This window comes from Chamaea fasciata, unplaced genomic scaffold, assembly GCF_029207755.1.
Source record: "Chamaea fasciata isolate MVZ Bird 193981 ecotype frontalis unplaced genomic scaffold, bChaFas1.0.hap1 SCAF_21, whole genome shotgun sequence".
Classification (NCBI taxonomy): Eukaryota; Metazoa; Chordata; class Aves; order Passeriformes; family Sylviidae; genus Chamaea; species Chamaea fasciata.
In genome coordinates, this window is record NW_027094106.1 from 6,478,105 (window position 1) to 6,505,849 (window position 27,745).

The 27,745-nt window shown below is 54.0% G+C and overlaps 1 protein-coding gene across 2 annotated transcripts in view; it reads right to left on the reverse strand.

Annotated features, from left to right (window-relative positions):
* Nucleotides 1-27,745, reverse strand: part of SMG6 (SMG6 nonsense mediated mRNA decay factor) — a 105,469-nt gene that overhangs the window by 44,918 nt on the left and 32,806 nt on the right. For both annotated transcript variants that reach the window (XM_066202236.1, XM_066202235.1), the window contains exons 11-13: nucleotides 9,514-9,630; nucleotides 8,827-8,995; nucleotides 310-511 (exon numbers count right to left, since the gene is read on the reverse strand). In XM_066202236.1, coding sequence (XP_066058333.1) covers nucleotides 310-511; nucleotides 8,827-8,995; nucleotides 9,514-9,630 — 488 coding nt within the window. The remainder of the gene's footprint in view (nucleotides 1-309; nucleotides 512-8,826; nucleotides 8,996-9,513; nucleotides 9,631-27,745) is intronic.

Sequence of the window (27,745 nt, forward strand, 5' to 3'; positions counted from 1 at the left end):
GGGGGAGGGGGAGGGTGCTTTAAGCATGATGCAAACCATTTGGAGTGCACCGAGAGCTCTGCCAACACAAGCTGCACTATTTAAACAAGTGAGGAAATGATCGTATATACAACATGCCAGCGAGCACACACACACCAGAGGAAGTCGAGAGGGGTTTTCATGACACAGAGCTGGATGTCAGCGGCTGAAAGGTCGATATTTTCCCTTAACACCCTTCTCAATGACTTAATCGTGTTCCGTTTGCACAGAAAACTTCCCAAGAATAAAAGTCTGGAGGAATCGAGGGGGGATGTTTGGCCTACTGCTGACCTTGTCCGAGGTCCTCTCCACGTAGCAGGGCTCCTGGGGGGCGACCAGCAGGGGAACGAAGCCCGAGAGCAGCCGATCCTCTTCCAGGCTAAGCAGGGCAAGGTCGTCATCTGGGTCCTTGTACAAGGGCACCTCCGACTGATTCACTGTGGTCAGTATGTTACAGAAGTCAGCCAGCGTCGCCCACACATCTACTGAGACCCTGGGAGAACGAGGAGAGACGTGAGCAATTCAGGGCTGGAATGCGTTGGGAGTTGCCTGCAATGCTGCAGCGAATACCAGAGAGGTGAGGCGAGGCAGGCACCGCTGCTGCCCTGCCCCGCGGGACAGCCCCGCCGCAGCTGCGCTGGCACCGACCCCGGAAAGGGACCGTGACCCTCACCCAGGGTCTGACCCCGGCCACCGTCCCCCTGCACGGGGACAGCTCCTGGGATGCCACCGCTGCTGCTCTGCCCACCTCTGCCCGCTCCCCCAGCCCGCCCGCCCGCGGGGAGCGGCTTCCCCGTGCGGAGCCGGCAGGAACCCAGCGCGCTCCAGATGGGAGAAGTGATGCTCGTTACTCCATTTTAAAGCCTGCTGGAAGGACAGAGCGAACACCCGCATTGCTGTCGGGGCTGAAGGGGCTCTTGGAGGGCTCCAATCCACCCTGGGAGGCTCCAGCCCAGCCCGGAGCATCCTCTCCTTTGCACAGCTCATATCTGCTGTGACCACGTGCTGCAGCCACGCTCTGCAGCACAGAGATTTAAACAGTTAAACCCCAGCCACGGGGGGTTAAAGCCGTGTTTTGCTTCTGGCCACGGGTTTCAACTCTCACGAGTGACCTGCAAAGCTGCCTCTGCCATGTCTCGCTTCCCAGAGTGGCAGTGATGTCCAGGGTGCAAACTCGGGAGCCCTGGACCGCTTCCCACACATTCCCATCACACATCCCCACAGGTGAGCACAACCTGGGGGTGGCCCAGCACCCCAGAGAGAGCCAGTGTGGAGAAAGCAGAGAAACAAGCAATGAGCATGGGGGTTTTACAGCTGACCAGGCTGCCTCGCACCACATTTCTCCCTCCTAATTCTACAAACACTCAGATTGGGTTTTTTTTAAGGATGTAAACTGGGATTTAAGTAGGAAATAGGGGAAACTGGGGCTGATGTGCTTCTTGTAGGCTGCTCCTCCAGCCCACACCTCTGGAGAAAAGCACAGGGAATCCAGCATCCCCAGGAGTGCAGCAGTGACCGGTGCGGGCCGAGGCAGCCCAGGGCTGGAGGGAGGCCCCCTGCTCTTTGAACTGCTCCAGGTGGACAGAGTCTGCACTCGGTTATTTACGGGAATCAATGTACCAGGAAAGCACACTGAAATGAAACATCTTGTTTTCAAGAGCGTCCTGGGAGCCAGGCAGAATGAGGAGCCATTAATCAAAGCCCGGCACGTAATCAGCACACATGTAACGCAGAGTCACCCACGTCCCTGAGCCAGCCCTAGCCCACGTCCTGCAGGGGAGAAGATGTCCTTCAAAACCCTCTGGTCACAGACACCAGGAGCTGGGTTCATTCACAAAGCTCCATCGCTCGGCTCAGCCAGGTCTGGCTGTCAGAAATGTTTAAATATGGAAAAAAATAAACAGTTGCAACACGTTTTTCGGAGGGATCTGTCCGAGGCCCTTTGTGATGTAATGGGAAACGCTGCGTTTGTGCTACCAGCTGGAAAATAAACAGAGCTGCGAGGGTTAAAAGGAACTGAACTTTCCACGACCCCTATCTGCAAAAGAAGAAAATAATAAGAGGAATGATCCACTGCCCCACAGTCCTGATAGTTTATCCTCCAGCCCAGGCTGCAGAGACAAGCACCGGATGTGATAGGGCTGCTCTGGGCCACCTCCAAGGCGAGCTCTGCCCATGGGAGATGCACAGGGCTTGGGAGGCACAGCCTCCCCCAGTGCCCTGCTGGCAACTGGGCTTGGCTGCCTGAGGCCAGTCACATAGCACTGGTGGGGCCCCACGGCCATGAGGGTTTGCTGGGATGAAGGAGGTGCAGAGGCATCATCAGGGAGAGGAATGGGAAAAGTGCCCAAAACTGCTGGGGAATAAGAGCACTGGGGTGTTGGGGACAGGCAGGGATGCAGGGGATATTTCCAGGGGGCTGGGACAGCCAGGTGCATAGGGCTGTGGTGGAGGAGAGGGGAAAGAAACACATTGCAGAGAGCTCACTCATAATCCCAGAAAACAGAGCTGCAGGCAGGGGATGATGATGACACTGAGGGTGAGAGGGAGGCAGCAGGCAGTGGCAGGATGCTGGGCTGGACTGGGATTCACAGCGGGGCCAGGGTAGTGGTGGCAGGGGTATCAGCACAGGAGCATCTCCCTCCACAGGGCTTGGCATCCAAAGCCAGAAAAATACCACAGGAACAGTCACTGAGCTGGCACTGCTAATGCCCTTGCAGACACCCAGACCAGCAGCTCCGTTTCCTTTCCCCCCAGCAGCACTGCCAGGCAGGGCACCCCGCACCACCCCTGAGAGTGAGAGCAGCCCCTGTCACTTCATCCTTCACCTACGGCTTGACAGTGCCTTGCCACATCTCCCATTTGCCCTGGATGTGACAGATTCCCACCCTGGGCTCACTTCAGCCAAACCTCAGACTGTGCTGGCTCCCTGGGTAGCCAGCTCTCACTGCACTGCTACCCCAGCAGCACCCTGCAGAGCCTTCAGAAAGCCAAGAAAGAAGTAGTGTTGGCATTTTTCCCTGGTTTTCTCCTGTGATGGCAGAGGCAGCACTGCAGAGATCAGTTCTGACCATTTTCTGCCACCCCCTCGGGTGCAGCTCCTCCTCTGCAGCGCATCTCCCATCACTGCCACCACCAAGATCATTCACCAGCTGCTAGAGCTGGCAAAGCCAGAGAGGACAAACGGCTCACACTGACACCTACGGCCCTGTGAATCTCCTGCTGGGACATGCACTTGCCCTGGAAGGTCACACAACACTTGCGAGCCCTGTCAGCCTCCTTCTCCCCACTGCCCCTGCCCAGGACGACCTCACGGCCACCCCCAGGCATTTCTGGCTTATGTCACCCCACGGCGCAGCACTGCCGGAGCCTCTGTGCAGAGCCCAGGCAGTTCCAGGTGCCTGGAAGCTCTGTGCATGCACAGTGCCACAGTTTCAACGTCCCTCTGCGGAGGGAGGCCCCGAATTACTGACACCGAGCCCAGGCACGCAGCTCCCAGGTACAGGGACGAGGCTCCCAGAGCTTTTAACCGAGGAAGCGAGAAGGGGGTGAGCGCGAGGTCTTTCCTCGGAACGGGGGTTCATTCACTTCCCCACAGACACATTTACATTTGCTTATTCCACTAGGACAGGAAAAAAAAATAAGAGTTAATTTCTTTTTTATTGCCTCAGGATTCCAGGTTTAATGTAGCTGTCAGTGTGAGCGCAGCCCAGCTGCAACGCCGACGGACACGGCCCGGCCAGGCAGCGGCAAGAGCCGCGCAAGTGCGCAGCGAGCTGGACCGCAGCCCCGGGGCTGAGCACCGCCCCAGCGAGGCTGGGGAGGGCTCCTGGCAGAGAGGATGCCTGGATGGGCATCACCACAAGGCAAATGGCACGCAGCAAAGCTTGGGGAGAGCAGAGTATGCCAGGGTGAGGCTGATGCTCACCGATTCCCCGCGCGGGGCTCCGGCGTGATCCGCCATCCTCACCAGGGGTGCGGGCTGCCTGGTGATTAATATCAAGCACAATGACCCCATGTTACAAGCCTGCGGGGGCCTGTGGAGGTGGCCATTTCCTGTGTAATACCAGCTTGTTTAAACACTAACATCCAAACTGCACAGCTGCAGCACAAACCCGGAAAGCGCGGCGCAGAAGAAGCCCTGCATTGTGTTCCCAGCCGCTGCCGAGCCGCGCTGCCGCGCAGATGGCAAATGCTCCCGGGGCCAGGCACCGGCACCGCCGGCTCCCGGTGCCCGCCGGATGAGGTGCTCTGCATCCTCCTCACGCCTTTCCTCTCTTCTGGGACACGGGAAGCTCAACTAAAAGTGGCTCCTTTGCAAGGAGCAAAAAGGGTTGGCCGTAGGAGCTCTTCCCAAAAGGCCTTCACCAGCCTTGGTGTGGGCTCCCACAGAGCAGGATGAGGTGGTCACAGCCCTTCTGCATCAGTGATTTCCCCCACTGTGCCCTGCACGTGGTCCCTTTGGCCAACCAGGCATCCGTAAACCCATTCCTCTCCCAGGAACCCACCTTTGGAGCTGGAGGGATGCTCTTTACCCAGGAGAGGTGCAGTCTCCTCCCAGCCAGCCTCTGCTTTGCCACAGCCCCCTTCTCCACAGAGACTTTTGGCTTCTCCTTTGGTCGACTTTATCTCCAATCTCAGCCAGGTTTACACTACTGAGACACCTCTGAACCCTGGCTTTGATGTCTCGATAGGGAAACTCTGGTGGCCAGCGTTACTGAGGATGGGATCTGCAAAAGGGATTTTCCATTTAGTCTCCAGCAAACTCCAGCAACGTCTTGGCACCCCTGTGCAAGACTCTGTCCATCCCTCCCAGTGGGAGCTGCCATCTCAGTGACACTTCTCCGCGAGAGCGATGTGATGAGAGCAATCTGGCACATCTCTCTGGGAAGGTAAGCTCTAGAATGTGCTCACAGCTTTTGGATTTAATTTAATACTTGGTTTAAATTAACCATTTTTAAATGCTTGCAGACAGTCTTCACAAACTGAGAGGCCCTTGGCCCCTTGTGGAAGGAGCATGGATTTGCCAGGGTCAGCCCTGCAGCAGTGTCTGTCTAGCCAGTGGCTTCCCCATCAGTCCTTGTGCTTCATTTAGCAGTGGATTAACTGTGGCAACAGAACAGAGCAAGGAGCAGCTCTGTCCAGCCTTCTTCACCTTCTTCCCAGACACGTGTCCCAAAAAGAGATGGACTCACTTATACAGCAGCCTCTTTGGAGATCCACCTTTTGACTCATCTGCTGCCAGTATCTCTGCCTCAGGGGACCCACCCTGCTCCCTTTTTCCCAGAATCCCTGCTTTTACACCCCAATCTCTGCAATTCACTCCTGGGGACATCTGGTCTGAAAGATGCTCCCCTAACTGCCTTAAACAACCACCTGCAGAGAACTCAACACAAGGTTTGCCATGAAACATGAAGACAGAAATTAATTTTAAGATTCAAAAGTGACAGCTGCTTGCTGCTAGAAGACCTGGCAACACCTGGTTCAGACACACAATTCCCGAGGCACTGAAGCAGAGATGTCCAAGGTTAAGTTTAGCTCCTTTTCTGGAAAGACATGAGGAAAGAGTCACGGAAGGCTCACTAAGCACCTCTTCCAAAATAGGAAGGACACCTTTCACCTCTCAAATACACACAGAGAAGTAGTTAGGAAGTCCAAAAACTGAAAACCTGTTCCAGGGCATCCCCTGAGCCATGATGACCATGCAGTGTGGCCAGGAGCTGGAGGAGTGCACCAGACCAAGAAGGGTGGATTTGGGGAAAGATGGAGCTTCTCGCTTGGGCTGAATTCAAGACTGCTGAGCCCCCAGGTAGGGAGAGGATGCCTGCCAGGAACCAGGGTTCATTCCCAAGCTCCCACCAAGAAAAAGGACCCTGAAGACACAGCCTCCTGAGCCTCTCATCCCACTCCACGGAGCCCACTCCCGCATGGCTCCCATCCATCTGCCGGCTCTCAGCAACGCTCAGTCCTCACACCTTTCCCTCCGCCTCTGTCCAAGGGGGAAAGCAGTGAGCTGAGGAATTTGGTGTGGGGTTGGTTTTGTTGGTTTTTTTTTTTTTTTTTTTTTTTTTTTTTTATTGTAAGGACTCAAATCCAGCAGTGTGATAAATGCATCCGAGCTACAATTAGGAAGATATATAGCATCAGAACGCGAAGGTCTGGGCAGCGTGGTGAAACGCGGGCTCTCCAGAGCCCCAGCTATGTTTCCCATTATGTAACCCTGGTCATGGGCAGACAGCCAGACTCCAAATGAAAAAGAGACTCTGGCTTGGCACCGTTTCTATTTTCCTATCCTCATTCGGGGTCAGCGCAGTGTCATACAGCTGCAGAGAAAGCTCCGGGGATTAAACCTGGGAAAGACTCCAAGACCAGGACCCGGGTTCAAGTACCAGCTGAAAGCAATAAACCAACTGCCACAGCTGGGCTGAGTTTAGACGTTCTCAAAGTCCCCCAGCCCTCTCCCATATGAAGAAGGAGAGATTGTGAACATGGCAAGAGAGGCCTTGGGACACAGAGCTCCAGCCCAAAGCTCTGGCCGAGCCCTGCCAAGCTGCCCTGCTGGCCACGAGCCCAGCATTCTGGCCCTGGATGAGCTGCACTTTGATGTGAGCTCTGAGTGGGCTTCCAGGTGGGTATGAGGCCTGTTTTTTCCAGAAGCTTTAGCACGTTCATGGCATCTCTGCAGGGTGCTGCTGTGCTTCAGGGGATTTCTACATCCTTTTTCTATGCCCATGCCATCACAAGAGGCGAGGAAAGTGGTTTAAGAGTATCCAACCGGCTTCTCTGTTGGCAGTGGTGGGATCTCATGGCACGTCCCAGCAGCAGGAGCATGTGTGACACGGCACAGGCCCCTCACTCAGCTCTGTAACTTGGCATCTGCACTTGCTCCTCACGTGCTCTCCCTGCTCCTGAGCTCACCCTGCCCATAAACCTTGGCTTACTCCACCACGCCTGCTGCTCTGACCCATGTTTTACTTCTAAACTTCTTTGAAGCTGTTCCTATCTAAACCCCTGGACTCGGTGGCTCTACCTGGTTCCTGAAGAGCCCCAGGGCAGCCAGCAGGCTTGTGTCAATAGAGAGCTGAAACACTAACCCAGTGCTCTCATTTTCTTTTCCTATCCCCAGGGCAAATATTGCAAATCCCAGGTCATGCCCAAGAGCAGAGCTGGTTCCCTGCTGTTCATCACTACCTGCATCTCCATGGAAACTCAACCACTGCTATCCCAGAGTCCTGGACCACCAACACCCATCCACACAAGAGGTCTGGGCTGGAACAGCGGCATGGCTAAGGCAGATTCTCCACGTGAGCCAAAGAGCACCAGGGTGGAGGAGCTGAGAGCCAACATGGGGCAGGGGGGACAGGATGGGCACGGTGGGACAAGAGGGGCAGGTCAGCCACTCTCCATGGAGAGGCCAAGCAAGACAGACACACTCATTCCTCCACTGAACACATCAGGATCTTGTGGAGCAGAGCCCCCAGTCTATGCCCACCACTCCCCCAAGAGCCCTGGGGTGGGCTGCCAGCACTGCCACTATCTTCTCCCACCCCAACGGGTGAGCAGGAGCACCTGCTCCGTCACCCTGGGGGGACACGGCCCCGTGCCCCACAGGAGGGGGAGCAGCTCGTCCCAGGGCAGGCGCCGAGCGCTGGCTGAGTGAACCCAATCAGAAATTCCATCTCGAGGCTGCCCGTGGCCAAGGGCTCGGCGGCTCCCTGCGCAGGCAGCGCCAGGGGAAGGGGGGATTGGTGCAGCCGGGCTCACGTGACGGATCCCAGTTTGAGTTCCTGCCCAAAGATGGGCAGCAGTTCACATGAGCAGGCAGCGGTCCCACACCGAGCAGCCGACAAACAGAAAACAGACTCCATCTCCACAAAATGAGGCCCAGAACTTCCTGTGTGAGATTTCCATTTCCTCAGCCAAATGAAAAAGAACTGGAGTAAGAGGCAATAAACCAGGAGAGCAGGACTGGACCTGACGCACGGAGCGGGGACCCATTAATGGTTAAGCCACTTTGCTGGATTACTCTTAATGCGCCTTCCCATCACCCTGGGTTCTGGCTCCTTTGGATTAACAATAAGACGTGATTTCAGGCTCTGGATCCGGAGTACCGGAGGCAGATGGAAAATCCTGCGGGAAAGCGGCTACAGAGCATGCTCAGACGCTGCTTCGCATACTCCATACTTGGCCCCTCCGCTCAATTTTCTGTCCAAAAATATGCAAATTGCCTAGTCCGCATTATGGACTAACGGGCTGGAATCGGCCAGTTTAGAAAATTAACCCTTTTGTGAGTTGCAGGGTAGGGACAAGCGGTTTCTCAAGCAGAGGGGAGGTGACTCTCGGAGCTCCAGGAACAGGCAAGCCGCTCCAGGCTAGCCCAGCCCAACCAAGGTTGGCCTGACTCAGCCAAAGAAAAGGTAACAAAACGCTTCTGCTGGAAACGGAGTTCCCTCTGGTCCAGAGGAAGGCCCTGCCAGTCCAGCTGGCTGGGCCAGCAGAACACTTAAAGGAAGGGTATCCCAACAAAACCAGATGCGCATCCTAAGCAGAAGGTAAAAATCCACCTCATAAGCCATCTTCTAGCACATGGAGACACAGGGCAGCCACCAGGCACCCTCCAGCCCCACTCACACATCAATGAAGAAGTCACTGTGTCACCAAGGGTGACAAATTCCCAACATTCCCTGGGCAGTGGGCCTTGCCTGGGTGCTCAGGTCATGGTGCCACAGCCAGCAGTAAAGAATGAGCAAGGGGGAAGGGTGGCACAAGGAGCTCAGGGAGGGAGCAGGAACCAGAGGGTGCACGTACTGTTTGGGGAGCTCAAGAGACGTTGGAGGAGGATTCCAGGTGTCCGGGTGGCCAAGCATCCAGTCTGACCAGACCTTCACACTGGGGAGCAGCTCCTTCAGGTCCTGGGGCAAGGCAGAGACCTTGATGTCGTCCTCCTCATCCTCCTGCTCCATCTCTTGTGGCTGAACTGCAAATAGAAGACGTGAGAGCTGAGGCAGCTCACCACAGCCAGGCTCAGGCAGGGACTGGGAAAGTATGACACAGATCCCAACATCCCAGCCTTGGACACACAAGGGAACGGCCACAACCCACAACAAGCACAAAGACAGATCTGTTCTCCCGACACGGACTGGCCTGGAGAGCAAGCCAGGGTGTTTGTGATCCCTTTTACTGAGGGCAGCAGGGTGCCACTGCACCAATCACAGGGATAGGATTCCCAGGTCCCAGTTTTGGAAGGTTTCCCAGTTGCTGGCAGAAAGCATGGCCTCAGACTACCCCTTTCTTCCAAATATTTCTGTCTGCCATGCATCATGGGCATTCCTGCAGCTGATCTAGCTATAACCTGGGCAGAGCTTGGGATGCTGGGGGAGAATCCTAATGCCCCAAGAGAGGGGAAGGGATGTAAAAACCAGCAGGGAATGAAGGCCTGACCCCCACCAGGCTGCCTCATGGCCCCCTGCATGGATCCTGCTGCTAAGCCCTTACCTGGCACACATTCCCTCAGCAGGCTGGTGCACCTCCTCACCAGGAGTGCAAACATGGAGAGCCCCAGGGCCGTGGCCTGTTCCTGGATGACGGAGCGGCAATCCTCAGAGATGCACTCTAGGAGACACAGAGGGTTTGGGTCAGATGTTCCATCTGGTTTCACCTTCACAGCCTCCCTTTCTGCATCCCACGAGGGGCAGGGGTGAGCAATTCCCTAATTTACACCTGTCCCAGACATAATTGTTCCATGTAGGGAGGGAAAAGGTGGTGAGTAGCCGCTCTGGAGTGGGAAGAGGCTGCAGCCACCATGCCCAACCCCATGGCGTGTGCTGAGCCAGCCAGGATCACACTGGCACTCGGGGCTCCCAGCACAGAAGCTGCTGCTCGGGGCTGATGCCTTCCCCTGAGCAGGGGGGTATGTTTAAGTGTTAAAAGGGTAATTAGCTGCATGTTTGATCTCTGTCCCTGCTGGAGTTTTAACCTCAGCAGCTGAGGAAGGGGCTCCTCCCCTTAGTTTCGCAGTCACACAACAGCTTGTCAAGAGAGTTTAATTGGAACTGTTACTCAAGGAGATGCCACATGACCACAGCTCTTCCAAATAGAGCCGGCTCGGAGTGAGAGCAAATCCCCCCGGCACATCTACACCCAGCCAGAAACCACTTCTGAGGCTGCTGGGAGCAGCGGGGAGCTGGCTCGAGGGAGCTGCCTGGAGCCAGGCGTGGGTTAGGCTGGGGAGGCCAGGAGTGCTGTGGGACATGCCAGCCTGCCCCAGAGCATCCAGAAGGGGTTTAAGCCTCAAGGGCAGCCCCTGCCCTCCCAACTCCCTCTACTCCCCATGCACATCCTCCCAGGATGTGGGGGAGCTGCTGGCTGGGGAGAACCCACACATTCACTGGGTTCCTACCCATCAGTGCTGTTTGCCCTGTGCAGGATGCTCCTCACTGGCTTACTGCAAGATCAGAGCTCCCATCCTGAGAACAGCTGCCCCAAGCCAGGCAGAGGATTTTTACAAACTCACAGGTACTGACTGAATGGGTGAGTCAAATCCCAGGGCTGAGATAGGGAGGGAGAGCCCCCAGAGCCCCCCAGCACCAGCTGCACGTCAGCACGGAGGTGTTGGGAGCTGAACTGCCCAGATGTGGCAGAGCAGGGATTTTGAGCAAACAGCAAGAGGATTAGAGCAAGACACTGAGACCACATTTAAGCCGGGGCTAGCAAAACACCTGAGGTGCACAGAATAAACAGTGGGGTTTTAAGGACAGATCATTTCAGGGGGGTGGGAGGTTAAAAACATCCAAAAAAAGACAAGAATGCACCAAGAAAATACAGGGAAAATAAGGAAGAACATCTGAAGGCTGGACTGACAGTTCTTACAGCTGTCAATGAGTTCAGGACCCAGTGTGGAGGGAAACCCAGGGGGGCACCAAAGGCACCTGGTAACTGAATGAGGGTGCTTTGCTTGCAGAGCCAGGGCTGAGCCGGTGCCGCAGAGCAATGGTAGGAAGTGCTGTACTGCAGGGGCTGTCAGCTTTTGGAGGAAACATAAAACTAAAGATGTGACCACTCTGGGACAGTAAATCTCTTTCATGAAGCCTTTCCCACAATTAAGAGTGTTAGTCCCAGTGCTCTGGCCACAGTCCAGTCCAAGAAATTACTGTTGTCTTCCCCGTGCTCCCTCCTCCTGCTCTCGGCTGAGATGCTGCACTGTCTTCACTTTTTGTCTTAAATGGACACACAGCAAGACCACGGTGGTCCAACTGCAACACCTGAGTCTGGCAAGTCACCTGGGTGGTGAAAATCTCTGGGCATTTCAGCTTGGACCCTACACACTTTGAGTGGGCAGCCCCCAGGACTCCAGGGACTGCCCTCATGCCAGACTCACAGTGACCCCCAAACTGAGGTGGTGCAAAAGCTACAACCCGACCCCCCTCCAAAACAGGCAAAACGTAAAGGTGTTTGTGATGGTGAAAGGGACAAGCATCCCGTATTTCAGGGTGTATTTCAGAGACTGGCTCCAAAAGCTGGACCAGTGCTCTGTGGTGGCTGTGGCCAGGCTTGGTCCCAGCCCTTCTCACTGCCACCAGCAGCTCTTGCTGCAGGCTGCAAGTTCCCCACACCACATTTAACAACCAAAATACAGTAAAAAAAAATCCTGCACTTGAGCTGTGACAGGTACAGCTGTCCATCAAACATCTTGTGGTGCTGCAAACACAAACCGTGTGCCCACCAGCTCATAATGCCACAGTCCTCCAATGTACCCCAACAATGCTGAGCCCTGGTACAGCCTGCAAAGCTGCCCGCTGTGCAGGTAAGAGCATTAGGACACCCACACTTAAGGGCTGTTGTCACACAGTGCCAGCTCAGCTACCATGGGTGTTGTCAGCTCATCATAAAACTCATAAAATGCACAAAACTCCCCCAGTCCTGAAAGTTCATTCACCAGATGAGCTCATCAGCCTCACTCCCAGGAGGCTCCTTCAGCAGAGAAAGACAAACATCCAGGTGGGTGCTTGTTCAAGACCCCTGAACATGCACCAGCAAAGACTCTTAAGAGCTTAATTGTAGGACAAAAGAGGAAAGCACCATAAATCATGAGAAACTTTCTCTCTGTGCCTTTTCACCACTTTCCTCGGGAGGCTGGGAGCTTTGGCTTGCCCTGAGCTGGGAGCCAGTGGCCAGGGCTAACAGAGGCTGTGGGGACAAACCCCAGGCTGCCCCTGCCACAGGAGACAGACAAGGTGAGGGTACATCAAAGGGCAACTGGGATGTTTAAACAGAAACTTGTAAAATGTTTTGAGCGATGGGCAATAAGGAAACAAACTCTCAGTACCCACTCAGTGTCTGAGCCTACCCCGGCACTAAGAGGAAAACACTTTGTAGAAAATATGCTGAAATGAGGGTTGGAGCAACAAATCTGCTCTGGAGCCCACAGGGCATCATTACTTCTGAGCTGAGCAATGGTCTGTGCTGTTGGTAATGCACATTGAGACACAAATTTATTGGAAAAGAGATGTTTTTGGAGGATGGAGTGACATTTAGGTCATTTTTGTCCCTGCAGTTGCACTGCACTAGTAAAAACAGAGATACCAGGTGCCTCAGACCAACAACAGCAGGCAGAGAGATCCTGACTGCCCAAGTCAGGGCAAACTCTGTAATTCCCAGATCTGTTTCCCCAGATCCACAGTGGGTGCAGGCGAAGCAGAATGAGTGTCAGGTCCACAGGCAGACATGCATCCTACTCCCGCAGGCTGTCACCAAAAGCTTGGTGACAGAGACTTCAAGTGGCATCAATGGCACCCCAACAGCTAAAGCTGCCACAAATCCACTCCACTTCCTCCCCTGAAACCCCAAATGGGGCTGTAATCAGATAACCCTCCTAATTCACACCCAGCCACGCTGCACAGCTGGGGCACACCATGGAGGTGTCAGGCAACTGTGGAAAGAAATCACAAAAAAAGGAAGGGGCCACGAGGTCACAAGCTCTGAGGTAGTTGGAGCTGTGGCTCCTCTGTGCCACCAGCAGCCACAGCAGTGACACTCCACAGGAAATCATCCAACACCACCAACCACAACACATTCCCCACGCCACCTTTCTCCCCTTGTAACTCCCTGTTAATGCCAGCCCTGGATAAACAGCTCCTGTCACGTCACCTCTCAGCTCTCGCCTGCGCAGCCACCCTGTGAGCACCATCACACAGCTCAGGGCTCACAAATGTCACCTCTCAGCTGTGCCACTGCCTTCAAAGGTGCTGCGTGGGTGCAGAGGCGGGCGGGCAAAGCTGGCACTGCTGCCTCAATAAGTGCGTGTTAAACCACAACCTAAGGTCGGGGCTCCTGCACTCGCAGCCAAGACTGACTCAGGGTAAATTCACACCCTCGTTCTGTGCTGCTGTACCAACACACAGCCCCTGGAGCCATGCTGCAGCCACAGCAGGGAGCTGAGCTGGCCTAAAAACCCTCCTTTGGGGAGCTTCCTTAGGCTGGAGCTGTTTCTTGACCACTTGTAGCCCCACAGCAACATCAGCAAAACTCCGGTCTGTGGAATGCTGCGTGGGGCTAGAAAGGAGCAGGCAGAGGATTTTAAAGCAGGAGTGCCACCAAACACTTTGAAATTACTGATTTGTACTACCTCACACTTCATGGGCTGAATTTGCCTCAAAGATCTGTCTTTCTGCACCAGAAAAGTAAATGAGAGCCCTGCAGACCCCTGTGAAGGTCAGGGCTCTGGAGGCCAGACTGGCAGCAGGACATGAGCTGTGACAGTTCTGAGCACCCTGCCTTGGCACTCGCCACTCATCAGCCCCTTTTCTAGCTGGCTCAGACTTTGCTGAAGTTTCCAGGCTCAGTGCCTGTCTCAGCCTGAATTCTCCTGGAAATCTTCAGCCAAAACAGCTGGGCCACTTGTGAGAATGAGGCTAGGAAACAGGAGAGTGGCTTACCCCTGTTTGTAAAAAAACACAACCTTTTCCTTGAGCTAATCTAGCAACTGCAAATGCTGGAACAAGGATCTGAGATTTTGCTGCAGAATAACCTTTTAACCAGAGAGTTTTCTAGTCCTACTAGAAATCTGTGCACACTTGGCCAAGCTATAAACATCTGAAAGACAGCAGTTTTTCCATACTCAATAGGAATTCATTTCAACAGTTAAAACCTGCTAAGATTTCACCTCCCTGAGCATGCTCCATCTTCCTACCTCCCTTCACCTGCGTTACAGGCAGCAGAGCAACTGCCCTGTTCCCATCCAGCATGTGGGGACTTCTGTAAAAATGTCCTTGCACGAGTGACTGCTGCTTGCTGCGAGCTGGAGATTGGACCCAGACTCCTCCAACTGGTGTCCTGGCGATCTGCTCTGAAGCAGAGCCCAAAGGCAACAGAGGGAGATGATGGGATGGAAAAAATGGGAGCTGATGAGCATCAGACTGCAAGAACAGAGCAAAAGCAACTGGGAACCAGCGATGGGAGGTTTTTCTGAAGATCAAGAAGAGGACCCCTCCTGTCTCTTTGCGTGTAGGGAAGAGGGTTTTTTTCCAGCTGAGGTCTGGGCTGCAGAGAGAGCGCTGTTTTCCTACTAGGAGGCAGTTTCCTGCAAGGGTTGGATCAGCAGCTGCAGCGCCCTCTGCAAGCTCCTACCCGGGTTCTCCCAGTGTCTGTGGGCTCTGCTCCCACCCAGCCCTGCAGCACAGCCCGACCCAGGATTTCTGCAGCCATAAATCTACCCTGTTCCACAGGGGAGAGAGGCAGAGAGAAAAAGGGGACTTTTGTACCGGGGAGAAATTTGTGTTTCTCTGAGAAGGTTATATTCATGGAAAACATAAACCAACTGTCGTCAAAGTCGTCTGAGCTCAGGAAATGGAGCGGCCGGGAGAAGGCTGCCATGTGGCCGGATGTTATGTATTTCTAATTAGTGCTATACATCTTTCAGCAGCGAGTGTCCTTTTGCTGGGAAACACAACGCGCTGCCCTTGTTATTGTAACTGTCAGAGAGTGCTTAAACAGATAATCTCCAGGAAAAGTGATAAACACATCCCCTCTCCCACTAGGGTGTGCAAAACAGCAGTGCCAAACTTTTATTAGGGCAACACAACCAACCACAGGAAATGGGAATGGGAAAAGAGCAAGGGGCAGCCGCCTACGAGGAGAGGGATTTGCTGGAGGAAGCTTCTCGTGGCTGCTTGAGTGCCATGTGCTGAAGGAAATCCTGCAAGGGACAATGGTGGCACACTGAGCGCAGGACACGTGGGCTGCTCACAGGGATGGGGCAGGGAGTGAGGGCTCCCAGCTGTTCTGCTCTGAGTGTGCCCCCAGTTTGGGTGGAAGGGAGCCACAGCAACCCCTGAGCTTACAAGCAAGCAGTGGACATGCTCCTCCATCCACCCATCCCAGCTAACAAAACACGAGGAATGCTGAAGCTTCCACAGTTAAAACAATCCCAGCCAACAAATCTCAAAGGAGACCAGATTCCTTTGATTGAAGCAACCAGACTGCTCCAGCCAAGGGTCAGGAGGGCTCCAGTGGGACAGTCTCCATGCTGGCTTCTCCATCCTCACCTGAGCTGTGGCTCCAGGCCGGGAAGCCTGGAGCAGTGCTGGCAGCAGGTGATCCCAGTGCTGGCAGAGCAGCAAGGATGTGCGCTGCTCCCAGGGAACAACAGCTGAAGCCACCTTTCCTGGTGACAGGGTGAAGGACTGTATGGGAAGGCACTCAAAAGAACGAACAGTTCTATGGACACAATCCCAAGGATGACATAACAGGCTGGCCAGGGGACACAGGAACTGCAGGAGCTCGGTGAGCACAGGGCTGGGGGCGAAGGCACCCGGCTGATGTGTCAGCACATCAACTCTGCAGGCACAGACAACTGATTCACCAGCTGGCTGCTGCCCTGAGGGGAAGAGACCCGAGCTGGGTCTGGTCACCTCGGAGCTGACACCACCTGAAGGCAATTCCTTTGCTCCCTCACTGCTCAGACACAGCTTTCCCCCTGAGTCACTCCCAGCCAGACACAGCCCTGGCATGGCTACAGGGCAGCCCCCCAGGGTGGGGCTGTCTGCAGGAAATGGGTGAGGAGAGCCCTGCTGCCGGCCCAGGCTGGTGAAGACCGCACACAACCACAGGAATATAAAGCAGCAAAAGTCAGGGGGATGCTTACAGCTGTGGGGCATTTCCCCGACACCCCTCACAGGGGACCTGTGAGTCACTGGCACTCCCAGCTCTGGGAACTGGTGAGTCACACGCACTCATCTGCCCCCAAGAGAGAGCCTGGGAACCTGGAGGCACTGCTCAGCCCTGGCTGATACCCTGGGAATGATGGGCAGCTTTCCTGGAAGGATGCTCCATGACTCTGAGCAAACAGGATGGCAGCCCCAGCCTCCCCCCTCAGCACTGTGGCCGAGCTGAACATCACCACCTGCAGCACACAGGGCTGGAACCCTCCCAAAGCAACCTCTGGGTTTTAGTAATAACCTGGATGCCCCCAGTCCACCTCCCTGTACTGATGTCTCCCCACGGAGAGGCAGGAAGGTCCTGGGAGGGTCTGGGTCGCAGCAGCAGCACCGGGGAACTCTCTGCACGTGTTCCCAGAGCAGCTGGGGCCGCCCAGGAGCCAGCAGCTCCCTCTGCAACCCTGACTTGTCCGAGGGAGGGAAGGAGGGAGGCCTAGGAGGTGAGGAATGCCGGGGGCCTGGGGAGGATGGAGCAGCTCTCCCTGTGGAAGCCATTAGATATTCAACACTTCATTTGTTTCCAGCCGTCCTGGACTGCAGCGCTGGGCTCTAGGACGGGAGGCTCTTCTCTGACGTAACCAGGAAGCAGCTGCAAAATTAAGGAATCCCTCATGACATCATAAAAAGGGTCGATGGTTTACAGGGGAAGGTATAAAAATTAATGACATATTCCCACCCGAAGCAGAAAGCCTGCCCAGCAGCCACAGGGGAAGCCATGCTCTGCCCGACACCAAGGGGCTGCCTGCCCCAGACAGCTCTGTGCTGCCAGCTCCCTTTGGCTGATCCAGGAGCTTTTCTCTGGCTCTGATCTAAGCCCAGGCAGGGCTGGATCCTTGCACCTGGGGTGCGATAACCAGCTCAGTATATCCTTCCTGACCCTGATGAACAAAGCTTTAGGGAATGACTTTAGGGACAGCGTTCTTGTGTACTCGGGGCTGGCCAGGAGTCAACGACAAAAAAACATCATTGTGAAGTGACTATTAATGATACCAACTTAATAAGAAGTTATTAATTTACAGAGGGAAAGCAGACACGTGCACAGGGTGTCCACAACACCCCAATTTCTGCAGGTCTAGAAGACCAACAGGAGCTGCAAGAGGAGCCAATGGCAGCGGCACAATGTCCCTCCCCACCGCACAACCCGGGCTAGGTCAGAAAGAATGACATTAGCCTTGAGGACAAGCACAAAGCCATTTCCACTTGAAAAGGGAAAAGGATAGTGGTTTAAAATTAACTACAGCCTTTTCCAGGAAATATCAGTGGAAAGAAGCAGCCATTTTTAGAAATGTTATTCTCAGAAATTTCCTGAAAAGACCCATCAGTCAAAACACAGATTGAAGCCATTTCCACTTGCACTAAGCAGCACTTCGGAGCTCTCCCTACACGCTTGGGGTGCTTGACCCAGGCAGCCAGGCCAGGACCCTCTGCCCCCCCGACCCCAGCGAGGCTGTGGAAGTCAGTTTGGGACGTGGGACAGCCCACACAGAGTCAGAAACACTCCCCCTGCCTGGGGAGGCACATCCATCCCAGTTGTCACTAGTCACATTTGCACTGAGACATGCCAGTCCCCGACCATCAAAGCTGCAGCAAAGGCACCTCCAGGTTCATCCACGCTGGCAAACCTGGAGAACTGCCAGAGAAACTCTCATTTCTCAGCACTGCCCTCACTGGAGCGGCTCCGAGCGCAGGAGCTGACGCTGGCACTTGTGACACAGGCACAGCAAAGTCTTCACTGCAGGTCCCCAGAGCCACAGGTTCTGCTGCCAACAACTGACAGCAACGTGAATTTGACCCGTCTGGCAGCTAAAAGGCTGGCAAATCCAAATGTATGTAACTCCTGGCTGGCTCATAAGGAAGCGTGTCCCTTCAAGCTGGCATGCCGGCTCATCAGCATATCTATAGCTCCAGACCAGCCTGGCACCAGCTGTCTCTTCCTGTGGAGGGAATATTTGCCATAAAATGCACAAGCAGGATGCCACTGAAGATGCTGCAAAGGCAAAAAGGCCCAAAGGCGAGCAGGGTGTTCAGATGAAACAGGGAACGCTGCATGAAAGAAGAAAAATCATGGATGATAGAAATGGAAAAGGGTTTTAGGGGCATTGCAATGATGCAGAACGAAGAAAGAGAACCCCGGATGGCCTATCCTCTGTCTGCACAGATCTGTCAGCTCTTTTTGAAGATGCCAGAGCTATGAATCTGACCAAAAGAGCCAGTCAGGAGCAGGGGAGCCCAGCTGGGTTACACAGCAGCACGGCAAGAGCTACCAGCATCCCCCCAGGAGCCGTGTGTGCCCAGCCATAACTGTGTCAGATGTTATTTACAACAGGGAGGAGGTGTGAACAGGGCTTCCCAAGAGATTTCCTCCAGCCCTGAGGGAAGTTTTACCAGGACAAGTAACAGCAGCAAATAACAGGCAGCATTTTGCACCCCTCAAGCTCCTGCTGGGGGGGGGCATGTCCTTGACTGCAAAATGTGAGCAGACAGCCTGGAACTGGCTTCCTTGGGTGTGAACCTGGGTGAGCACTTTGAGCCCGCAGTTAAAGCTCATGAGAGCAAGTGCCTGCAGACAGGAGCATTCAGAGAAAGGAGTCTTTGATGGGGCAGGAACAGCAAAGTGTGGAGCTTCCATTTCAGCACATTCCCTCCTTTGCTGCTCATCTTCTGACGGCTTCCTGAGGGCCCAGTGTGGTGGCGGTTTGCAAAGCAAATGCCAAAACATGAAGTGAAATCGTGCCCTCCTCCCAGCTCTTGGGAAGCAGGAAATCCCAGGGTCTTCATCAAATGCTTGCAAGCCTGAACCGCCTCCTCACCTCCCACTCCAACCCCACCTGGTCCCCCCAGCCTCCCTGGCTGATGGCAGTGGCACCCCCAACCCAGGACACCCCACCAAGAGGGGCACAGCCCAGCCACTCTGCCTGCAGTTTATTCTTACCTAACAATTTCCATTATAAGACCTTGGTTTCAGTTCCTAAGAACTTTGCCAAAGTTTAACCATTTAGGCTGCAATCCTTCATGCCAAAAGCTTTCTTCAAGCTAAATTTATTGGGAAAATTTCAACTACAAAGGTTCAGCCATTTGCCAGAATGAGGTTAAGGAAAATATATTGTTCTTCTCAAGTTAAAAATTCTTTGACCATTTCAGCAAAATCCCTAGCACCTTCACACTTGGAGCAAGAACCAGAAATTTGGCAGGGGACAGCAGAGGGGTCTGGATGTGCCTTCTGCCACCTCCATCCTGCTTTGCCAAGGTGGGGACCCATGGAAATCTAGGTGCTCGCTATCACACAGCTCTCTCATGCCATTCCAACCAAAGCAGCAGCTGGTTCACCTGCTTGGACAGAAGAATAAACCAAGCCAGGTGAGGCACCGGAGAGGGAAAAGCAGGTGGAAAAGGGGGCTGAAGCAGCACAAGTGAGGCACAGCACAGCAGCCCCTTCTCCAGCCCCCTCACTGCTCTGCTGGCACCATCAGTGGCTGCTCTCCCCAGAGGATCCCAGCCCCACACATGCAGCATTCCTGCCGTGGCAGAGGCTTGTGTGGTGCATCCAGATTTACGTGCCAGCCAAGGATCCCAGATGAGGTCAGCCTGGTTTCATGGGGGAGCTCGCTTTTCTGAAAACTGTGGAAATCACACATACAAAAAACTCCCAGAACACCAGACTTGGAGGCATCTATGCAGCTTCAAGTCAGCTCCATCACACTTACTCACCATAAAGCCGTCCTAACGACACATCACTTTTTCTCCCCTCAAGGCACCATTTTCAGTCAACACAGAAAATTACCAGGCAGCAGAGACCCTCCTGCAGAGTGTTCTGATGTGCTGAAATGTGCACGTGTTCAGTGAGGCTCAGGGCTGCAGGACAAGGTCATGGTTTGGGGGATTAAGATGGAGAACTTGATTCCATTCTTTGCCTTGGTCCTGAACTTTCAGTGAGATCCAGAAGTCCCCTTAACTCCTCCCAATGCAACATGCTCAACTATTTTTGTGTCCCTCACTTGCTGGCCGGCTGGTGACTCAGAGGGAATGGAATTGGCAGACACTGGACAACTCTGCTTTGAGTGGGATCAAAGGCAACTCCTGAAGGATTATGTTTTCAGGAGAACTCCATCTCCTGCATCTCAAGTTGGGCAGTCAAGGGACTAGAAAATCTGGTATTTTCCTTAAGCTCAGTTCCCCATCAGTACCTGTTAGAGGTACCATGAAAAAAGGCACCCAAACCCAAGCTTTGAGCACACACCAGTGAGTTTACACCATCCAATTATTTGGACCTGAATCTTGTAGCTTTTCCTACACTCCATGTGGCACCAGGCACAACGATAACACTTGATCAGTGGCTTCTCTGGAAAACTCCCATGAGAACGGAAAGAAATTTTACGAGCAAAAGGACAACAGGAAACTTAAGCCTGGGATCTCTTTGTCCTGTCATCATCTTGTCATCACAAGAGGCTTTGTGTGCCTTACACCACACCACAAGTGCCACTGGGCACAGCCTTCAAGGCTCACTCTGTTTGGAAACAACCCTTTAAAATGCTCCTCAGGATACAGCCAGATTCACCCACCAGACCTCTGGTGGTGATCGGGGGCTGTGGTCTTCTGTGGAAATTTGGAAACAATTCAGCTCCGAGCGGTGCCACGCAAAGGGAGGTTCTCAGGTGTCGAGCGAGCGATTCCCTGCGGGAAGGGCCGTGACCACAGGCACAAACCCACAGCACGCAGAGAAACCATTCCAGGAAGTTTAACATCCGAGCCCCCCTGTTAGAAAATACGATCTCAGTGCTCCAACAACTCACACGGAGCCGGAGCCTCGGGTCCCGACGCACGTGCGGGCTCACACAGGCGATGGAGCCCCCGCCACGGCACTCAGGAACTAAAGAGCCTGAACCCTCCACATTCATTATCAAGCACAAGACATCACGCTTTTATGCCAAATTCCTCTTTTCCCCCGTGATCCGAGACAGGATTGGCACAACTGTGATACTCCCTGCAGCTACCGTTGCTGCAGCATTCCCAGAATGGCCATGCACAGGGAAAAGCTGTGCTGGGGCTTGGTGGGCTTGCCTTGGGGTGCCCCAACACCCCTTTTGTTTGCTGCTGTGTCTCCTGGCAGGAGGACACGAGGGAGCTGCGGGCTCCAGCGCCGTTTCCTGCAGAGATTTGAAAACCTGTTGCAGTTCCAAAGCGAGCTTCTATTTCACTGTGACCAGCAGCTCAGAGACTCATAGTTACTATACAGCCGAATAAAATATTTTTTCATAAATTTAACGCCAGCATGTCTGTGTTTGGAAACTTTGAAAATCCATGTTGTATGGTTTACTGCACTGGAAAAGGTGCCAACAGAGTTTCAAAGGAAGGGAAGTGTATAACTGTTTCCTTTCAAATGTATTTTCCAATGGGATCCATTGAGGGAAAAGGCTGGAACTAACTAAAACATTATTAAAAACTGTTATGAAAAGAGACAGAGAGATGGAAAAAGATAGACAAAAACTCCAATACACAGCCGAAAGGGAGGGAGGGAGACAGGCGGCAAGAAAGGGGATATGGGCAGAAAGACACTTTGGGTGGGGAAAATGGGGCGAGACGGGGAGTTTTAACTGGCAGTCACCGTTCGTGGTTTCATATTGTTGCAGATCAATTGATCAGGATTTCAAGTGCTGCTGGCCCGGTGGCACAAGGCGAACCACAGAGTTGGCTGCAAGCGCAGCCCTTGCGAACTGCTGACCTTCAGTTTTCAAACCAAAAATATTCCTTGGGAAACGGTTACACCAGGTCCCAGCCCCAAGGCTGCCAAGCAAAAAACAAGCACTACGGACCTGAAGGAACGCCCCGAGTAACTTACACCAAAGCAACAACCAGGGCTAGTAGCCTGAAGTAACTCCCTGGTGTGATTCAGCCGGCAGTAACCGCGCGTGACATGTGCGCAGAGGGGCTTGGCTCTTCCGTCCTCCCGGAGCGGGGAGTTCTCCAATCACCCTCCGTCGGGATGAGTGTCGGCCCTCAAGCCGCTCCCGCTCCGTTGGCCACGCTCAAGCTGCTCCAACCAAGCCTATAAATACCAAAGCCATCGGGTCCATATAGTGCAGTCACAGCCTGATTCCAAAACCACCGCTCCGGCTCCAGGCGCAGCCCTGGGTTTGCTGCTCTGCGAGCGAAGGGGGAGCCGAAAGGGGCTGAGAACTCGTGTTTTGTCAAAGATTTCAGGGCCCTGGCCATCAGGAGGCTGCCAGGGTCGGGGCTGGATGTCTGTTGCTCTGCCAGGCTTCAAAGAGCCAGGCCGGGGGTGGGCAGAGCTCGGCGCGCGCCTGCAGAGCTCCAGGCCTGTGGTTCCACGGGGTGTAGTAACCCTGGGCTGTAGCACACATGTCGAGGGATGAGGGGAAAAAAATAAACAGACAGACAAAAGAATGAGGATGCTCTGCCAATTCCAATTGTGCAGCTTTTATTTTAAATGCTTATCAAGCTGAGAAAGAGCAGAGTTCTTGGAAAACAAGGTTTCCTTTCTTCCCATGCCAGTGTCAAACACCCTCAAGGACGGGTACAGCACGGGCGCTCGCTGCTGGCCGCCCTCCCTGCAGCCGCCATCCCGTCCCATCCCACCCGCCTCGGGAAGGGCTTCCAGCTCACAGCCCTGGTGTTTCTGGTAAAAAGATCTCTCTGTGAATTTTTTTCTTTCTTTCCTTTTTTTTTTTTAATATATATATGTATATATATATCTATGATTTTTTTATTAATCTCCAATCTGGCTGGGTTCAAATTATGGCCAATTACCCACCAACACTTCTCGCTAATAAAATAAATTTTTACGGGCCCTAATTACTGCTTTCGCTGAACTGCTCTACAGGAAGCAGAGAGGCTGTGTCTCTCCAGACGGCAGCAGACAGGAAAGCTCCGAGGCGAGGAACCCGCGAGCAAAGGGAGGACGGAGGGGGAGCGCGGCGCCGCCGCGTGTGCCATGCGCACGGCGCTGGCCCGGCCGTCAGGCCCCCGTCAGCCGCTGCACCCACCACCTGTGACGCAAGGCTGCTGCTGGGGACAGGAGTGACGGCCGCAGCGCCACGCCGGGATCCGCGGACGCGAGCCGGAGGGGAAATCGTGTTTGGAAAGGGCTGCATCAATCACACGTGACGGAGAGAGGCAGAGCCGCCTCCCATCCCGGCACAGGGGTCCCCCCGCAAGCAGCGCACAGGGGAGGCGGCTTCACAGCCCGGCGCCCACCTTTGGTTCTCTCCGTTCCAATCGCAGTTAATTGAAGGAGACACAAATAGCAGAAAGGCAGAAAATCCCTCTGAGAACGCGAAGCATCCAGCCTGCTCCCTGCTACACACACACACACACACACACGCTGCTGCCTGCCAGCACAGCACAGCCCCGAAGGGGCTCCCCGGCTGTGACAAATGAGCAGAACCCACCGGGTGACTGCAGCCCACAGCTCGTCCTGCCTGAACCCCGCTGCCCCGGGGGAAGCAGGGAGAGCAGAGCTGCTGTTCTCCGTCAGGGAACACCCTCCGTGGCAGGAAAGCCGTGGCAAAACCACCGGCTGCTGGAGCCCTTCGCAGCGCGGCTGCCACGCAGGTATCCCGGCTCAGCTGGGGAAACGCTGCTCTGCGAGATTGATTGATTCCCCCCCCCTTTCTTAACCAGGATTACACTAATTTCCAAGGCTTAATGGAGTCCAGCTGTGATGGGGAGGCAACGCTGCAGTAGTACAAAGACCTTTGCACGTTGGTGCAAACTTGTACAACGCTCAGCACACACACACACACACACACACACACACACACACAAAGCCCTATAAAAAGGATGCACTGCAGCGGGATATTTTTAGTCTTGACAATACAGCCCTAAAAATACGACTTTGCTAATACATCACTACAGAAATATTCCCAGTGTCCATTCAGGAACGGTTTAAAACATTTATTTTTGTTTCCTTTTGCAATGGTCAGAGAGGAGGGAGAAAATAGAAACTCATTGATAAGAGGAAACGAGAGAGACATGAAAAATTGAAAACTACCTAAAAGCTCATGGAGAGGTTTATTTTATTAGTTCTTAATAAATATCTTGCAGATTTCCTCAGGAAATACACCAGATCACATGTAAAATAGTTTGGTACTGATGTCAACTGTGTCAGCATATGAAATCTATTAGGGTGAAGCCACAGCAGGGTGATCAGCGTGCTGAAAAACTGCACGGCACTGAGGCGAGGGGGGGTGGGGGGAATCTCACGGCCCTTCCAAATTCTTCGAGAGGTAAAAAAGTCAGCCAAGACGCAGAGAGAGAGAAAAAAAGATCCCACATCCTGCTTTGCGCTGCCAGCAATGTGAAGTGCCCAGAGATTAATTCTATGTCTGGCCTGGAAATGTGACTTTAAAGCATTGGAGGGAGCGGGGAGGAGGAGGAGGAGGAGAGAGGAACGAGAAGGCCAGGAGAACCGGGACTGGCACCATGCCACCGACCCCCCTCCCGTCCTTCCCAAGCCGTGTTTCAACGTAGACAGCAGTAAAGCCCAACAGACGGCAGCTCCCGGGGCTGCCAGGGCCTCGCACCAGCTGGGGCGCGTCTCCCGCTCCCCGTGCAGATGGGGCCGGGAGCATCACTTCCGCTGCGCCTGCTTTGGGAGCCACCCGGGCCCATGTGGCCGCCTTTGGCCGCTCTCCGCCGCGGCCCCGAGCGCGGCTTGGGGCCCCCCGGGCGGGACGAGCTCCGCTCCCAGCACCAGGCACGAGGGTTGTCAGCCCTTGGCTCCTCGGGCTGAAGGGTTTATGCTGTTCCCAACCCGCCTTTGGCAGCCGGAGCCTCCTTCTCCATCCCTGTGCCATTACCCGGGGAGCAGGCGCTGCTTACGCAAGACAGCCCAGCTCCGCTCCCGAGGCCGGCGGAGAAGCACCGGGAGTTCACTGAGCCAGGGTCAGGGGGCCAGATGATCCCAGGAGGGATGGGAGAAGGGGGAATGGAGAAACTCCACAGCCAAGCCCATCCCCATGGGGTATCTCCTTCCCATTCCACAGCAACATGCTCCTGTCTGCTTCTCTGGGGTGGGACCTGAGAGCCTCGGGGGCAGACAAATCACTTGTGCTCTCTGTGTGTCACCTACCAGCCAGCCCTAAAGCCACACTGACCAGCATTAAAAATGACCCTTCCATTAGAGATGGGCCATGTTCCTTCAGAGCTGTCGCTCAGCTGGGGGTTAAACTGTCCACGTCAGTGAAGCTGGAGTGAGCATCACACAGCCTGAAGGTCACACCTTCCTCCTGACTGTCACTTAGTGCAGGCAGAGCCAGCTCTGTGATGCCAAGAACCTGCTGCACGGCACACACAGCCTAATTAGGGAAAATAAAAGATTTCCACACCTAAACGTGTGTAGGGTCACCTCCTCAGAGACACTCAAGAGTAGAAACACAGCCTTGGCTGTGGTGCCATTCCTGATCTCAACATTAAGGCAAGAAGAGATCCCAACAAGCACCCCCCAGCACCAGGCACAGGATTCCCACAGAGACTGCAGTGAAAAGAGGAAGACAGGATAGAGCTCGCAGGGGATCAACCCCTGGGAAGGAACTACCCTCACCGAGCTGGCAGGCTGCACCCAAACCTGCACAGGGCACGGGGCGGGCAGCCCTCCCTGCCTACACCTGGAAGGTTATAAAACAGCCCCACAAGCTCAATCAGGAGTTTTACAACTTCACAAAGCAGCATAATTAGCCTAATTATACAGTGTTCTCTCAGAGAATTAAACAGAAATACAGTAATTGACTTGGTGCTGCTTAAAAGCATGAGGAAATCAAAGGTGCAAGGCACATTAAAGAATCAGAAATATCTCTTCAAAAGCAAAAGGACTTCCTGTCACGCTGCAAACATCTAAAGCTTCACCAAAGCTGCTGCACCTGGTGCACCTCACTCTGACTCCCTGGCACCCCTCTTTCTCCACCACCAAAGCCGGGGAGATGCAGAGACCTGGGACAGCTGCCTCAGCACCTCCTTTCTTGCTCCATAGCAGGACAGATGGACACAGTGTGCCACTGATCCATTTCCTGCCGTTCATTTTACACAGCAACGCTGCTTCTTCATCCAAACAGTGGCTGGATTCAGCGTTTGCAGAGCTGGCCCTGCCTTGGGGCAGCTTCAAAGCACAAAGCTTCTGCAACCTCACCTCACCTGTCAGTGACTCTGTCCTGATTTGCTGCTTGGACTGCTGAAGCTTGGCTCTAAAGCAGACTCAGGCTTTGTGTTTACAAACCGTTTCCCCTCCATTTGTTGCCCTGAAATGAGATCCCGGTATCACCTCGTGGAACAGTTTCATATGTAGGGATGTGATTGTGTGACAGGCAGACCAGGCAGAAGCCCCCAGCAAGCTCATCCCACACCACTCGATGGGGACTTTGCTGCACTTGAGCTGGAGGGCAGGAGTGGAGAGTCTGACACACCGGCAAACACTCAGTTTTGCTGGAAACCTTTCCCTTCCCTGCCACAAAGCCCTGCTCAATCTTTTGCCTCCCAAGCCAACGTCTAGATTTCAGAAACCTGAACTGCCAGTGGAAATTCCCTGCAGCGCGTTGATTATTGCATCTCCTGCTGGCACTTGTGGCAAGGGGAAAAAAAAGTCACATGGCTCTCTGGACACACGTTTCACTAAGGAGTCTTACATCAGAGGGCAGAAGTCAGCAGCCAGGAAAATAACTCCAATTACGGTAAATAAATCCCCAAATATGTGACAATCTGCCTTTTAAACAGGAAACAGAGGGGAATAAGCAAAGGAAGACTTTGGTCTAAACATTGCTGCCACCAGCCTCAAGAGCCCGAGAGCAAGACTCTGAAGACACGTCTGGGCCAGAATTATTTTACCTGAACTTTACTGATGTGTCTCAAGTCCGAGACAGCTTCCTTCCCTGAATGGAGAGGCGCCGACAGTTCCCAGCAACTGTGCCAACCTCCAACACTCCCAATGGCTCAGAGGAGAAACCCTGGAGGGTCAGCTGCCATCTCTGGACATGTACGTGTCCCTTAGGAGGCTCAGCACAGGAAGTTGTGTGGCTCCTGAGATGAGCAATGTATCACTCCCTGCACCACTTCAACCCTTCCTCCTACTCACACATCTCAAGGTCTGGGTTGTGTCTGGACACAGGGAGTAGCAGATATCACTAAACAACAGGTTTAGTGAAAAAGCCCTTTGCCAAGGCAGTGACATCAAAGAGCCAGCTAGCTCAGAAGCCTCAGTGCAAGGCAGGCAGCAAGGCGAAGGACAGACACCAGAATCACCCAGCCCTCCTCTGGGTTTCCTCTCCTGATTACCACTCAGCAAATACAAGCAGCAATGTGAAAGGAGGGGAAGGATAAATTAAACATCCAGTTCCTCCAAACTTAAGGCCTTGGGAAGTGTTATGTCTTAACACCACCTCGCTAAAGACAGCACTGCCCAGTCTCAGAGGGAAAGTCACACGGTGACTGCCAGGTGCAGGGGGAGATCTCAGCACACACACCTCAGTCCACAATTGCTGCACATCAGCCAAAGCCCCAGCACCCAG